Genomic DNA, 16,795 nt, shown 5'->3' on the forward strand with positions numbered 1-16,795 from the left:
AATGCGGCCACTTGTCTGCGACTTCTGGCGTAGGAATTTGGTCCCGTCTACAGGGTATGTTATCTCTGGCGTAGACTCTCGGTAGATCCACATGCGCACGCTTATCTGGCCGTCGTACAACCAAACCTTCGACTTTACACGCAGAGATTTCTTCACGGCCAAGCATGGTGCTCAAATTCAACTTTGTGTCAACCCCAGAAACACCGAGCCTTTGTTGAACACTGTTCGTTATAAACGTAGTGTCACTTGCATCGTCCAGAAGAGCATAGACGTTGACTTCCTTTTCGGGGTTATCCTTGTGAGACAAGATGACTGGGACGATTTTAGAATTGGTAGTATAGTAACAACTGTTCGTATTGGTGTGTGTAGCACTGACGTTTGCATTATCCTTACTAGTAAGAACTTCCTCCTTTTCTTTATCTTCAGGTTTATTACTACTCTTCGTTTCATCAAATTTCGAAGGCGAATCTTTCTTTGTCTTTGGTTTTGCTCCATGTAGCAGAGTGTGATGTCGCTTTCCGCATTCGCTGCACGCAGCAATGTTGGGACAGCGGTTCGATAAATGACCCTTCGCGAAACATCTGAAGCAAAGTCCATTGCTTCTTATGAACTCACTACGACCTTCGACAGGTTTATTGATGAACTTTCGACACTTCATGAGGCTGTGAGAACCTTCGCATAATGAACAACGTAACGTCTTCTGCCCGTTTTGTTCTGTTTGTTCTGCGCCAGACGTAGCAAATGAACCATGACCTCTTTTAGGGAGAGCTGGCTTCTTTCCATTTTCTCTCTCGTTCAACTTGAAGCCACGCTTTCTTTCCGTCTTAATTGCGTTTAGCGAGAAAACTGGGTCATTGGCAAGCTCCGACTCTCTTTTCACAAACTTTACGAAGTCACAAAAGGTCGCGTTGATAGTGCTGGAAGACTTCTCTCTAATCTCACGGGCTTTCCGGCACCATTTCACAGCACAAAACGAAGGCAATTTTGCACAAAGTTGACGTATCGTATGCGCAGAATCAAGTTCGCCAATGCATTTGACAGATTTTGCAGCTTCTTCGCAACGTACTAGGAAATCAGAGAAGTCTTGCAAGCCTTTATTATCAGTGTCATTAATCTGTGGCCAATTTCGTAAACGAGACTTGTAAGATTCTGCTACATGCAAGGGATTTCCAAATCTATCTTCTAAAAGTTTACGAGCTTCTTTGTACGAGTTTTCTGAAGCCACCGCTAAAAAGCCTTTGACAATCTCATTTGCTTTGCCTTTTGTGTATTTTTCCAAGAAGTACAAACGATCACGGTCAGACGAAACTCTTTCCGAGATAATACAATCGAAGGCTGTGGAGAATGCGGGGAATTCAAAGGGGTCACCAGAAAACGTAGGTGGCTCTTTAACGGGAAGATTAATAGCGTTTTGCTGATCAATAAGACAAGAATTTAGTTCAGTCTGTTTTGCTTGCAAGTCAACTATCTCTTGGAATGCTGAATTAAAGGTACATTCGGCTGAAATTTGTTGCGTCACAGGCTGAGAGGGGATATTGGGTGAACACGAGGGTGCCTTCGGGGTAAACGAGGCTGAATTCGGATCTAAGACTAAATCTGCGCATTTAACGCTATTGCCAGTTTTTATCTCTGTCTTTACACCTTTGATTTCTCCGTTAACACTATTCTCCTCATTGATAATTCTTTTAATTGCATTTTCTTGAGCGTTCGCGATAGCAATTTCCTTTTCTAATTGTAAACGTCTTATCGTTCTTTCCTGGTCAAGACATTGCAATTCCGCTTCTAATTTGGCTGCCTTGGTGGCCGCATCTACGCGAGCAAGAGATAAGGAATGTTTCGATGATGAACTTGCCTTAGAGGAAATTGATTTGCCGCGCCCAGATCTTAAACTTGATTGTACGGATCGCGCTCTATTGGATTTCCTTTCGAGGACATGGATTCGCTCACAAATTCTCATTCGACATTCGATGTACTCGCGATCTCGAACGTCAAACCAGCTAGAAGAAGCTTCTATATCTTCCTTTGAATTTAGCTGCGAATTGTATTCATGATTTGCTATGTCAAAGTCATCTCTAAGGAGATCTAAATTATCTCGTTCCCTTTCAAATTCTTCTACGTCCGGATTTGAAATATCTCGCAACATGTCATGAATTTGATCGATTTTTCTCTTTAATTTTTTGTAGGAAGAAATCCTGTTCACCTCTTTTAGTTCGAATTGATAATTTTTCCATTTTGCAGTTGGTTTTCGCTCTCGTTTAGTCTGTTAGACTTTTCGGTGATTTTGGCGAGTTATGTGCGCGGGCAATCTGGTCTTCGTTTTCGCGACGTTCAAGGTGCGCTGGCGCGCTGTTTGCGCTATAAATGCTCATTGATTCAATACAGTGCTTTACAAACCACAGTTATCAATGCTCAGCAAATGAATGTCATTGTTCAATGAAATCGAGCTTGACTAGTCCACAACCGTTGGGAATTAAATGTTTGATGATATTTTACTGTTACTTCGCCGAAATTCACGAAGTAAAATCGAAACACCGAGTTCAAATTGGGACTACTTTACGGATCACGAAATTGACTAAAACCACAGAGAAAGCCTTATGTGACCGCTAACGGTGATTTGACGTTATAACCAACGAATTACACTCGAGACGTGGAGGTTATATTGATTTGTAATCGTAAACTGAAATACAACATATAGGAAAACTTAAATAACTATAGCTTGCATTATAAAACAAATATCTATCTTTCAAGAATACATGCAATCTAAAAGAAAACAGCAGTACGCTGCACACAGGACACCATAAATGCATGCGACTATAATTAAACATAAGGTGAACATGCAAACAGAGCGTATTAACAAAACCATAATTTAGAACTAAACCAACAAAGTTTCATGAAATGTCACTTACATATCAGTCCCGTTTTGCCCACAGCGCTGAACTAGTCCTTTCACCACTTTAACAACAAATTTTACTAAGTACGCACCAACTAACGATACAGGTGTTACTTCTGTGACTATCTCACACAAACTAAAACTATTATTAATCATACGTAGTCTGTGCCTTGCGTTATAGCCCCCGGGGCCGATCAACGTACAAAGACATACATTAGATGCGACGCTGGCACTGTGTCTAAAGATAAGCTAACACAACAAGGGGAGTGTCATAAGTCCTTAACAATGACAGTTAGCTGTTTTGGCAGTAATAACAGTTTAAAACTTTGAAGAGTTAAAGTTAGGTTTAAAATGGACCTGACTAGTGAAATGTCTTGTCAGAGTTCAAGGACAAGATCCCAACTATACACCTTAAAGGACATAGGCAACGAAAATTTTTATTCCTTATTTACAACAAAGTTGGGTCAGTTAACATTGGATATGAAATTATTTTTTTACTGAACTCTTTTGCTCAGGAGTTATTTGCAGCTAAACAATTTATCACTTCTTTCGCAATCTTTGATGAAATCCGTAAAAAATTATCTATGGGTCACATAACCTGTTGTGATGTCATTGGCTGGGTTAAATCAAACAGCAATATGGAGCTGACCAAAAGACAACAACATTAATTGCGGACTATCTCTCAAACCGACGTCAAAGAGTCAAGCTCGGAAACAACTATTCTTCATGGGAGAACATTTTCGCAGGAATACCTCAAGGCTCTATCCTTAGGCCACTGCTTTTTAACATCTTCATGAATGACCTTGCATATGCTTTCACACAGGGCAAATTATCAGCCTATGCAGTGACACACAGATCTCTTATGCAAATAAAGATCCTGCAAAAGTGGAAGAAATTATTAATCTGATTTAGCCAAAGTCGACCACTGGTATAAAGAAAACAGAATGCAAAGAAATCTTTCCAAGTACCAAGCAATTGTAATGGGAAAACCAAAAGTCAAAATCTTGAATTCCGCTGTGAAAATACAACTATCCCCAACTGCGAGGAAATGGAACTTCTTGGGGTCACTATGGATAATAAGCTCAAATTTGAGAAACACATAGGGAAAATTTGGTCATTAAATCATAGCAACCATCCAGAGAGCTTAAAGGAAGTACTAAACCGAAGGCAAAGCAAATACTCACTGAGAGGAAAACACATTCTTCAAATTCCAAAGGTGAATACAACTACTTATGGACTGAAATCCTGGAGATACCAGGCAGTAAAACTATAGAATTCCCTTCCCGACACTGCTAGAGGGGCTGAGAACTACCGAATGTTTTTAAACTACCATATATAACTAAATTATCAATGTCATCGGTCATCAAACACTTGCTAACAAAACAGATCGCGTTAAACGTCATTACTTCCCCATTAATGAAGAAAGAAGAGGCATTGCCAACATTGGAGCCATCATTGCCAAGGGTCCAATACCCCCTTTCTGTTTATGTATATTTTTTTCCCTTTTCAATAATTTTTTTTCTGAAATCACCTTTGTGATTTCAAAGTGTGCTAAATTTTTTCGTCGTTTAGTTCGTTGAATTATACTATAAGCTGATTGTCATGAACATCTTGGTGATGCTGCTGAAGTGCACTCATTTCAACATCAACATTGCAAATGATACATTTAATTAATGGCTCATCAATGGAATGCTCTTCAAAATCATCCTAAGATGCAATTGTTGAAATATATGTACTACAATGATTTATCTTAATCAATTAACATATCATAATTATCTGTGCATTTATATAATGAACTTACAATTATAGTGCTACTCAAATGGGAATCTTCAACCAGATCCTTTTGTAATGGCTTCATATAAATTTTGCATTGCACAGCCACCTCTTTTAGCCGTTTTGGGATGTATGGTGGTTTAATGGGCAAAATGCAGAATTGCGGGAAGGTTCGACGTATGCAAAGTCAATGTTCATTTGTAGACTAGTCATCTCGTATTGTTTGTTTTCTGAATTCTCTTGTTTGATAGCTAGAAGTTTGATATAGAGTCAAATGACTTTATAAATGTAGAGTAAGGATGAGACGATATCATGGTAATTTTCCAACTAAGGTGCGTATACCAAGATGTTCATTTTCATAACAGCGAAAATACGAGGTTCGCATCGGTCTCGGGTCTTCATATTAAAGCACAAACAAATCAATTTCACAACAACCTGACCTGAGCTTGACATTTTTGACGTTTGACAAAAGACAAGCTCGAAACATCGAGAACTCGTTTGTATGTATATTTTTCATATCCTGCGTTTAATATTACTGAGACCTATTAATACTTATTTAAGAGGGCTCAAAATATTTCAGTTATTTTAGGTGCTGGTACAGTTGCACTAAATTTTTATATCCATTTATAATTTCAAAACCTTCAGTGATATACCAATGCTTACCCAGGGCAAGTTTATGTTATGAAATTTGTTGTTGTTGTTGTTGTTGTTGTTGTTGTTGTTGTTGTTGTTGTAGATGCTTGGTGTATACCTATTTAAGTGAGGCAGTATACCACACAGTAAATTGGTCATGCAAAGGTTGTTTAGCAATCCACTTATACCTCCCCCCGAGAGCAGTTTGCTAGGCATTATAAGATGACATAGTCCGATGATATCTTAATGTATTTTTCTTCAGAAGTACTATAATATGTGCTTTTCATTAATATAATTGCAATAATAATATAAAATCTATATTCAGAAAGTATTTTTGACCAGTATTACTTACCATTTCCAACAGGTATCATGGTTGTGTATTATGGTAGAAGAAGCTTAGAACTTGTGGCTGCAAATAGAAAAATTAACATTAGAGCAAAATAAAGTAGCAAAATAAAGTAGAAAAATTTACTCAGTGCTTTTTCTTCTCTATACTCTACCTTACATCTCCTGCACTCATAATTGTATAATAGTCCAAGAAAATATCCATAGGAACTAAACCATGTATAGGAACTGACGTTTTGTGCTATTCCATTTTCTAAGTGTGCTACAATAGCAATTATGTAACATACAATACATTTTATTTTGTTAGGGAAAGGCTGGGGTATGCTGTATACCTGGTTGTCCACAATTAGGCAAATTCTTAAAGTGACTTGACAATCATCTTTCCGCTCGCCATAAAGGCATAACACGAGGCATGAATGACAATAAAGTTCTTTTGTCAAGTGGTAGGCAAATGGAGATATGCCAAGTATCAGGTTGTGGGAAACAAGTGATACACCTCCGTCGTCATTTAGGGAATTTTCACAAAATGGACATGGGATCTTACCTTGCAGAAATTAAAAAAAATGCTGAGAAAAGATTGCAAAGAAGTCCAGAAAATAAGGTCAAGACTAATTTTAGCAAAAAAATGTTGTTTTAAAAATATAATAGTACCAATTAATCTTCATCATTAAAATAATTTGTTCATTATAATTATATAAAGTATTCAAAATGAGAATGATTACCACCATCGGCTGTTTTGCAGGCTCGCTGTTCTTTCCAGCGGAATATGTAATAATGTAAACAAGTTTTAGCCTCGTGACTACATTTTAAAGAATATAGACTAGCCACTCAAAAGAAGCAATTTTTTCCAGTATCAGGAAACCTCGCTTTCCTATTAGAAAAGTAAGTGTGATAATGGGATTTATTATTTATTTAAAAGAATTCACAGTCTGTGATTGGCTAATAGCCATGTGTGAAATCGTCATATCCAATGTGTGACGTCATAACGTGTGATACGACTTTTTTTAGTGTGATAAATAGTCGTATCTCACATTTGACGTCACACGAATGGCGAAGACATCAACACAGTGGCTTCCTCAAGTGAAATGTTCAGCAACTTTGAGTTGTCACACAGTTGTCACAACATAATTAATACCTAAAATGCATTGAAATAAATATTCATACCAAGTTTGATGAAAATATTTTCTAAAGGTTTCATCAACTCAGATAGTACCTTCTCTTTTAGCTCTGACTCCTCATCATCATCAACAGCATATCTACCATTTTTTTTGGAAGTTCACAGTCCTCTTCCATGTTTGGGAGTATCCACTAAACCAGTGTCAACATATCTTGCACGAATCTCACGAATTTTTTCATAGTCATCTATTGCAATACATAAAAAATATTAAAATAAATTAACATTAATGGCTTAGCTTCAGTCATTAACCCATTTCAAGCAGTTGTCATAAATCTAATACTTGATGGGTTAGTTTATGCCTAAATATTTACTGATTTAAAAATTTTTCTCCTTTTATAAAGTTATAGAAAAACAAAATAATATAAGAAGAAATTTGATCGCATGTAAAACCCTAGAATAATATAAGAAGCTATCAGAAAAATATACGATTTTGCATCTCTTCTTGATCAGCTTGTAGTCATACACTGGGTCGCAGAGCTTGATTGATCTCGTGGCTTAGGCTAATTCATAATCTTATAAAGATCAGGCATATCTAAAGATAGCTACTGTATACACAAGAAAGGAATTTAAAGACTAAAACGCATGACACAAAGGCCAAAGCCCTAAACGGTATTTTGCGCAAACTCAATCAAACTAAAATACAAAAATAAAACGCTCTGTGTTTTAAATTATATGATTTTATACATACACTTACCACAAAATCTTATCACCTTAGCCACGCAAGTCTTTGTAGGAACCAATGTTGGATCAATTGATCCCTTTATTATCTTCTTTGAGACTTTTGTGAATTCGTCTGGCCAAGCTACCATAACGTCTTTGCTTGTGTCCCAAGTACTATTTTGAAATGTAGTAGGGTCTTCACGAATAATCCAACGTGTTTCACCGATCTCGCTCGATGTATCACAAAACTCGAATATTGCGTACTTCATATTGTCGGAAAAAGGAAAGATTTTTGAATGTAAAAACGTTAAATATTATAAAAAGAGCGCTCTTTCTGCATCTACCGTAAAGCGCGCATAAATTTTTAAACCAGTGAGATGAAACTTGATACAATTTGTAACACGTGACCCATGCGTGAACGCACGAGATTTGCCATAGGCTCGAGAATTGCCCATGAGTCTTGGCGACCTCAAAGAAAGATCGCAGGCGAATTTTGTGACAACAAGACCAAGGCCATTTGGACGTAGCAAATTAATATTATTAAAGAAATAGAATTGAAAACTTTGAAAGCAATGTCTAGAGGACCTTATAAGCGCTATGAACATGATCCTACTATCTCTGTTCCAAGAACTACATCATTTAACAGAAGAAAACGTAAACACGAGGAGGCAGAACCGATCGGAAATATTCCCTTAGTAACAACGCGTGGCGTCTATAGTAATGATATGGTATGCGATATATTTATACTACATTTTCTGAATGGCTAGGTATACATTGTCTTTCTTAGTTTACCTTTTGATTTATTGAAAGTGACTAGTCATTGGGTTAACAATGCCTGATACATCATGTTTTGATTTCATTCATTAAACACTTAAAACTTTTCTCACATAGCCTGAAAATGTAAGTGAAAAATTAACCAATCAGAGTGAAGATGAACCTACTGGAATAAACACTAACGGCAGAACAGATGAAAGAAATAGTAGCGATGAAGAGGTAAAAGTAAATGAGTTAGCAGATATTAGATATATGGCAGCTGACACCATGCAAGCTCAAGTTACTATATGATTTTAAGTAACTACAATTTCAACACAAATTTATAATAATTTTTGTGTCATATACAATTTAGTTAGATGGAAAAGAGTCAAAAAACAGGTTGATTAAGCAACTCTCTGGCAAATAATGTACATGAGAATGAGATGAGGGTGCATTATTATTATTTTTTGTACATGTTAGCAATCAGTGAGCTAAATATTGTTGCTTATGTGAATCTCCCATAGATTTCAAATATAAGTGAAGAATCAACTGAAGAAAGTGAATATGAATCTACTGCAGAAACACCGATGGAGAGACAAATGAAAAGAACAATAGCAGTGAAGAGGTAAGAGGTTGTATATATACCAGTTATAGTGCATTTAAGTATGGCATATTATAAATATGCATGTTTATCTTTCTTTTTTATTAAGCAGTCCTGTTCTAATTCCATTTTCAGAGCTTAAGTGGAGAGAAAGATCCAATTTATCCAGGTTCAAATGTTACAAAAGCTGAGAGCCTCCTGCTTATCCTTTCCTTTGTTTTGAGGCATAAACTCACTGATGTAGCATTAGCAGATCTGCTGCTGCTGTTCAACACATTTTTCCCAAATACTGTTCCAGCTACCAAGCACCGATTCTATAAATCGTTCCAACCAGAGCAGTCAGAGGTATGTGTGCCATACATTATTTTTTAAATTTACAAGGTGTAAGCCATCTGGAGCAAAATATATAGGAGTAATGAAAAACATTGTGCTGCTGCCAGTACCAGTGCCACTTGTGTTCATTGGATTAAATGCATTATTATGTACAGAACTATTCTTTAACAAATTTTATCCTTTGTTATAGAAACACTTCTACTGCTCCTTCTGCAAGTCTTACCTGGGAAAAGAAAAAAACATAGAAAACTGCAGTTCATGTGGCAACATATTCAATGAAGATGACAGTGTAAAGGGAGGTCATTATTTTATGTATATTCCTCTCCAGCAACAAATTAAAACCTTGTTGTCAAATAGTAAGTTATCCCCATATCTCTTCAATAGAAACTTAGATGTTAGTTTGAAATCAAAGACTGTGAATGATATCACTACATCAGCTTTGTACAAGGAGCTTATAGTTAAGCATGGCTTTGGTCAAAACGACTTATCATTGACATGGAATACAGATGGTATTCCTATTTTCCACTCTTCTAATTATTCAGTCTGGCCTTTACAAGCTTTTGTAAATGAACTCCCTCCACACTTACGAGCTAGAAATATTATTTTGCTTGGGCTTTGGTTTGGTGGGAAACCAGTTATGAATACCTTCTTGCAACCATTCGTTCAGGAATGTAGAAAGCTTGAATCAGATGGTTTTTTCTTTGGTAATGAGGTATTGCCAAGGAAGGTATTTGCTTTGCTTTTATCTGCAGATTCTCCTGCTAGAGCAATGGTACGTAATACCAAACAGTTCAATGGTGAGAATGGGTGTGATTGGTGTGAGTTTGAAGGAGTTTGAAGGGGGTTCTAAAATAGGGTTAACCTTCCGATTCCTCCTGCAAGGACCTACCTCTTGTAATAATTTGTAGGTATCTTGATTAAATTTTTTGATTGATTGATTGAGTTACTGTTCCAACAAACAATGGTCCTCCTGTTAGATACTATCCTCACAGAACACCAGTTGTTTTGCTTACTGCCAAAAACCAAGCTGCATATGCTCTAGAGGCTACGCCTAAAGCTCCGATTAAAGGTGTGAAGGGAATGAGTTTTGCTGATCTCTTGCCCACTTTTGACACAGTCAGGGGTACAGTTGCAGACTACATGCATTCTGTGTGCCAAGGAGTTGTACGGCAAATGGTTGACCTATGGGTTAACAGCAGCAATCACAATGAAGACTATTATATTGGCCAAAAGGTCAAGTTAGTTGATGAACGTCTGCAGTTTATTAGTCCTCCAAGTGAGATTCATAGAAGCCCTCGTAGTCTTTCTCAAAGATGTTACTGGAAAGCATCAGAATGGAGGGCATTTCTCTTCTATAGCTTAATTGTACTTCGTGGAGTTCTTCCTGCTTGTTACCTAAACCACTTCTTTCTTTTTGTGTATGGCATTTACACACTTTTGGGCGACTCTATCTCTGATGAGTCAATTGTCCTTTCTGAGATTTGCCTTACAAAGTTTGTAATAAAACTTGAGGAGTTGTATGGCATTCAGCTGCAAGTTTAATGCACACTGTTTGACACATCTGGCACAATGTGTTAAAGCATGTGGTCCATTGTAGGCAACTTCTGCATTTACCTTTGAATCACACAATCATGTACTTGTCAATATGTTTCAAGGAACACAGAGTGTTCCACAGCAAATCGCACAGACGTTTTTGCTTAAAAACAAACCTGCTTCACTAGTAAATAGTTGGGTTGATGATGATTCTTCTGTGAAGGATGTTCTTGTCAGGCTGATGGATACGGCCAGGTTTACACACAACGATTCCAGTGGATTAATCCCATTAGGTTCTGCAAAATCAATTACTTTGGATGCTCATAGAATACTCGCTGTGGAGGATCTTTTAAACATAAATCTTTATAATCAAGTTGGAAACGTTTTCGAAAGATTTGTTTATAATCACCAGATATATTCTAGTGTGACCTATGTTAGATCAAAACGCCACTCAAACCACAATGTGCTGTTTAAGCATTCTGCTTTTACTTATGGAGTAATCTTAGGTCTCTTGAGTATCAAGCCATCTTGCGATTGTTCCATACTTAACTCCCAGTACTGTCAGTGCCCTTCATACAGCATAGTTCTGGTAAAACCAATGGAAGCTAGTCAAAGAATGTTGCACAGAGATGTGGATTTTAACATCTGTAGTACTTTTCTCACAGAAGTTCGAGAAACTAATTCTATAATTGCTTTATATCCTTCACAAATTGAACGGAAATGCATAAGTTTAAGTGCAGAGAACAAGTCATATTTCTGCCCACTGCCCTACCGTATTTGTGATGATTAGTAAAGTAGCTAAAGTAGGTTTGTGATTATTTAGAACTTAGGCTGTAAAAAGGGTATAAGGGATGGGAATAAAGGGTTGGAACTGACTGGGATTGGTGTGAAACCTGAGCATCTTCACATCTATAAAATGTCCCATATAGTCCCCATGTCCAATCAAACTCCTTTTGCTTTAGAGAAAAGGTGTGAAGGCGTGTGCTGGCGCCTAAAAACCAGTCTGCTCGACAGTCTTACATAAGGACTGTCCATGTCGGATCACAAGGTTACCATGTGGTATGTGTTTCCTAGGCATGCTGATGAGCCCTGACATTGGGCGAAACAGTCATTTTTGTTTGTGCCATATGTTTTCTCAAAACCCTTTTCAAAAAGAACTAAGTTTCAGTACAATTGTAAGGAATCACAGCTCGAAAAACTTCTTTATCCATTTTTTTACTAAAAAAATCCAGCTGGCAGTTTGATACTATGCTGCTATTGAATATTCTAATATCGAATATGCAACAGATTTTATTCAGAAGATAAAGGAACTATATAGAATATTCTATAGGATATTCAATAGAATGTAAAGTGCTTAAAAAATATGAATATGGGGCTATTTAACTTTTGTGTTTCTGGTAAGATGAAAACACATTTCTCGACTAATCAATATTCTATAGGATATTGTGTACAGCATATTCTATAGAGTATATTATTGGATATTTAATGTTAATGTACAATTCAATATTCTATAGGATCTGTAAAATAAGTACATTCGTTCAAGATGGTGGACTCTCAACAGCCCCGACAATCTTCATTATTCAAACCTAAATACTTTACAAATATACTCACCCGGGAGGGCAGAGTATGCTTATGCTAATTATATCACATCTTTCCCTTTTTAATAATAGCCTAAATTCTAAATAAATTAAAGTTCAAGTTACTAAGACAAAATGGTAAATGTTCTAGATAAAGCAAAGTCAAATATAAACGTAAGATAATAAGTTCATTAAACTTATAAAAATAACTAAAATTAATGTCAAATAATGTTTCTAACGTTACCACCCAAATCGTTTGGGTTTCACCACTAATCGACCACTTCTTGTAACGTACGGGCTGGTGGTCTTGACAGGTGGTCCAGGTGGTGGGGATATTTCTGGTAAGGGTAAGGGATCTGGATTCACGGTCGATGAGGCAGTGGATTGGTCAGAACCAACGGACGGTGAAACTGCATTCTCGGGAGATGACATTTCTTTGTCAACTGCCGGAGCTATAGTTTGGTCGTTACTGTCAGATCCAAGGGCTGGTCCAACTCGCAAATGCTGTCGATTGCGGCGATACTTTCTTCCATCATCCGTTTGCACTATATATGATCTTGGCGTATGGTGATGCCCCAGTACCGTCGCTGGTTTCCATTCTCTGGAATACGTCCACGGTTCTAACCGGACTTTAGCTCCAGGCTGTAGTTCTTTCAGCTCCTTACTTGCATGCTTGTTGTAGTACTTTTTCTGGTCTTCTTTAGTCTTCATTAAATATTCGGAAATACGTTGTGGGCTGGTGTTAGCAGGTTGAAGTAAACCTTCCATCACAGGCAAGTCGTTTCGCAGTCGACGTCCCATAAGTAGTTGAGCAGGAGACAGTTCAATGTTAGGTAACGGCGTTGTCCGATAGTGAAGTAGGGCTAAGTACTTATCATTATTTTTTCGCCACAAATTCTTAATAGTTATGATGGCTCTTTCTGCTTCTCCATTTGCTCTTGGAAAGTGCGGTGAGCTGGTGGTATGTTTAAAACCATACTCTTTTGCAAATTCTTGGAACTCGCGACTACTGTATTGGGGCCCATTATCAGAAATGACCTCGGCTGGAATTCCATGGACACCGAATTGGCGTTTGAGCTCGTCTACGACAGCACTACTTCTTGTAGATTCCATCTTGGTGACCTCTGGAGAACTTACTGCGGTAACACACAGAAACCAAAAATGTTCTCCACGAAATTCAAACAGATCGGTTCCTATCTTTTCCCACGGAAACTTTGGAGGGACGGTTGGTTTCAAAGGCTCTGAAGGCTGCTTCTTCGCATAATCGGCACACACGCTACAATTAGTAACCATTTCTTCAATCTGTACTGACATGCCAGGCCAAATAATACATCTCTGGCTCTTTGTCTACATTTGACTATCCCCAGATGACTCTTGTGAATTTGACGAAGCATATCTGGTCTAAGAACTCTTGGCACGATTAGGCGTGTTCCTTTAAAGAGCAACCCGTCTGCTGTTACAACTTCATCTCTGAATGTCCAGTAAGGTCTGGCTGCGACAGGAACTTGTTGTTTCGTATCCGGCCAACCACTCTTCACTAACGTAATGACGGCTTGTAGTTCCGGATCGGTTTTGGTTTCTTTCTGGAATTCCTCATATCGCTCGTCCGAAACTGCAAGAACCATATGAACTTCCTGGAATTCTGCATAATTTTCCTGTTCGCTATTTGGCAAAGATGCTCGACTCAGAGTGTCAGCCAATACTTGTTTACAGCCAGGAACATAACGGATCTCCACGTCGTATCCACGCACGTTAAGAATCATTTTCTGAAGTCGCAACGGAACCTGCGATAATGGCTTGCTGCTGATGGCTTGTAGTGGTTTATGGTCTGTCTCGACAATCACACTTCTGCCATATATACTGATGGAACTTACGACAAGCGAAGACTACTGCAAGCATTTCGGCTTCAATGGCAGCATATCTGCTCTCAGTGTCCGTAAGAGCTCGAGAAGCATAACACACTTTCCCTCTTGTAGTAACACTGCTCCTAATCCTTTGCCACTTGCATCACACTGGATTGTTACCGGTTTGGTGACATCATAATACTGTAGGACTGGTGATTGTGAGACAAGTTTCTTGATCTTCTCAAAGCTTATTTGCTGTGGTCGATCCCAGTGAAACAGTACGTCGGCTTTCTCAAGTTCTCTCAGCGGTGCATCCACTTTGGATAACCAGGAATATATCGACTTAGGAATTGCACAAATCCAAGAAACCGTTTGACGTCTTCTTTGTTATTTGGCGTTGGCATTTCTCGAATAGCTTCAACTTTCCGAGGATCCATCTTCAAGCCTCCTGCTGTGAGGAGATGCCCTACATAAGGCACTTCTGTTTGGCGAATCTTACATTTTTCTCGATTGAGCTTTAACCCTTGCGTCGATGCTCGCTCCAAGAATTTGTTCAATCGTTCATCATGCGTTTTCATCCCCGGCGACGATTACATCATCCATAATAACCTCCACACCATCTAAATCTTCAACCATTCTATCCATGGTTCTTTGGAAGATCTCTGGGGCACATTTTACCCCAAAAGGTAGCCTTGTAAATCTGTACCGTCCTATTGGTGTGTTGAAGGTACAAAGGAGTGAAGACTCTTCATCCAGCTTCAGTTGCCAGAAACCATTCTTCGCATCCAATATGCTAAAGATATTAGCACCTTCGAGACGACTGGCGACTTCATCCACAGTCTTCGGATGGTGGGACCTTTTCATGGCGGCATTCAAATCCCTCGGATCAATACACAGCCTCACTGCACCATTAGGCTTTTGAACCACGACCATCGAGTTAACCCAATCTGTCGCTTCTTCCTGTCGCACAATCACACCAAGTCTTTCCATTCTTTTAAGCTCTTCGATAACCTTTTCTCTTTGTGGAATGGGTACTTTTCTTGGAGCATGAACAACAGGGGTGGCACCTTCATTTAATTCGATATGATAACCAGGTAAACAGCCCAATCCTTTGAACAGCTCTGGGTAGTCATCCAATTCAACTTTCTCTGGTGCTGCTTTTTGACTTACAACTTGGTAAACTCTCTTCAGCAAACCAAGTTTGACACAAGTGTTTCCACTAAGGACAGATTCAACTTCAGCTTCCACAACAAAAAATTTTACATCTTCTATGTGGTCTTTATACTTTACTTTTAACACAACTTCTCCAAATGGTTTTAGTTTATGCTTGGAAAAGAAATCAAAACCATATTTGTTTTCTTCAGTGGGCGGAGAGATGTACACTTAAGGTTGTAATAGGTCTTGAGAGACATAACATTCGCTTTCGCCCCACTGTCCAACTGAAATTTAACCTTAGTACTTTCTACATCAACAGTTTCGTAAAACTGTTCGTCCTCAGATGGAATGGTTGACCCAATTGCATATACAAATAAGGATGAGTAATCATCACTATCCTCGGAACTAGTGTCCTCTTTTTTGTGTAACTGTACGTTGTTAACTGGTTTGGCTCGGCAAACCTTTGCGTAGTGATTCATCTTTTGGCATCGTCTACATTGTTGACCCATTGCTGGGCATTTCTGGTGACTTTTATCGAAAACCATCTTCCACACCTATCCTTCAACATGCTGTCCCCTTCCGCATTCGGGTTTTCTCGCTCTGTCTGCCGTTTATTTGAATATCGACGATTTCGAGGGTCCCGCTGACGATACTGTTCCTGTTTAATGGCATTAATGCTGGGGTCTTCTTCTTTTGTGAGCTTCTTTAAACTAGCTAAATTGGTTTCATGGCTTCGTCCAATTTCAATAGCCTTTTCTAATGTCAAAGTATCAGCCAAATCGATACACTTCTCACGAACCTTTATATGTTTACAACTAAACCAGATCGCATCACGAACCATACGTTCCTCGTCTCTATAACCACAATCCTTTACCAAAATCCTGAGGTCTGTTACGAAGGACTCAAAACTCTCATTCTCTCCTTGACGTCTTTCATTGAATTTCAAAGCGGCCATGATATAGTTCTTACGTGGAGTACAATAGTCCTCGAATTTCTTTAATACAATGTCTAATTTCTTTGCATCGGCGGGTTCAGCGAATGTAAATCCTTCGAATACATCAAGTCCTTTATCGCCCACCCACAATTTAACATAACTGACTTTAACGCTATCCTCTTTATCGTGTAAAGGACCTTCAAAAATACACATTGCTTGCCTATAGAATCGACGCCATTCTTGATTTAAATCTTGTGCAACCCAAGACATTTCTGGGTCTTAAATTTCGCCATTGGATACTGTGTTTTTTTTTCCGTTTACTGAACTATTATACTTAGAAAGAACTCTTCTTTCTATTTTCATACAGATTCAAGCACGATGGCTTGAATTCGGCACGGATTCATAAGGAACCTGACACCATGTAAAATAAGGACATTCGTTCAAGATGGTGGACTCTCAACAGCCCCGACAATCTTCATTATTCAAACCTAAATACTTTACAAATATACTCACCCGGGAGGGCAGAGTATGCTTATGCTAATTATATCACAGGATCTGTAGATTCTATGGAATATAAGCAATGGTAA

The 16,795-nt window shown here is 38.3% G+C and overlaps 2 protein-coding genes across 2 annotated transcripts; both read right to left on the minus strand.

Annotated features, from left to right (window-relative positions):
- Positions 1-12,515: 12,515 nt before the first annotated feature.
- LOC114530779 (uncharacterized protein K02A2.6-like) lies at positions 12,516-13,388 on the minus strand. The gene has a single exon (XM_028552400.1). It carries the CDS (start codon positions 13,386-13,388, stop codon positions 12,516-12,518), a length of 873 nt encoding a protein of 290 aa, XP_028408201.1.
- A 1,295-nt stretch (positions 13,389-14,683) lies between these two features.
- On the minus strand, positions 14,684-16,478 carry LOC114530780. The gene is made up of 2 exons (XM_028552401.1): positions 15,771-16,478; positions 14,684-15,445 (listed from the first exon to the last, which is right to left on the minus strand). The coding sequence occupies exons 1-2, from the start codon at positions 16,476-16,478 to the stop codon at positions 14,684-14,686; spliced, it is 1,470 nt and encodes a 489-aa protein (XP_028408202.1).
- Between the last annotated feature and the right edge of the window lie 317 nt (positions 16,479-16,795).

Source organism: Dendronephthya gigantea, unplaced genomic scaffold (assembly GCF_004324835.1).
Source record: "Dendronephthya gigantea isolate DGI-Jeju-01 unplaced genomic scaffold, DenGig_1.0 000066F, whole genome shotgun sequence".
Classification (NCBI taxonomy): domain Eukaryota; kingdom Metazoa; phylum Cnidaria; class Anthozoa; order Malacalcyonacea; family Nephtheidae; genus Dendronephthya; species Dendronephthya gigantea.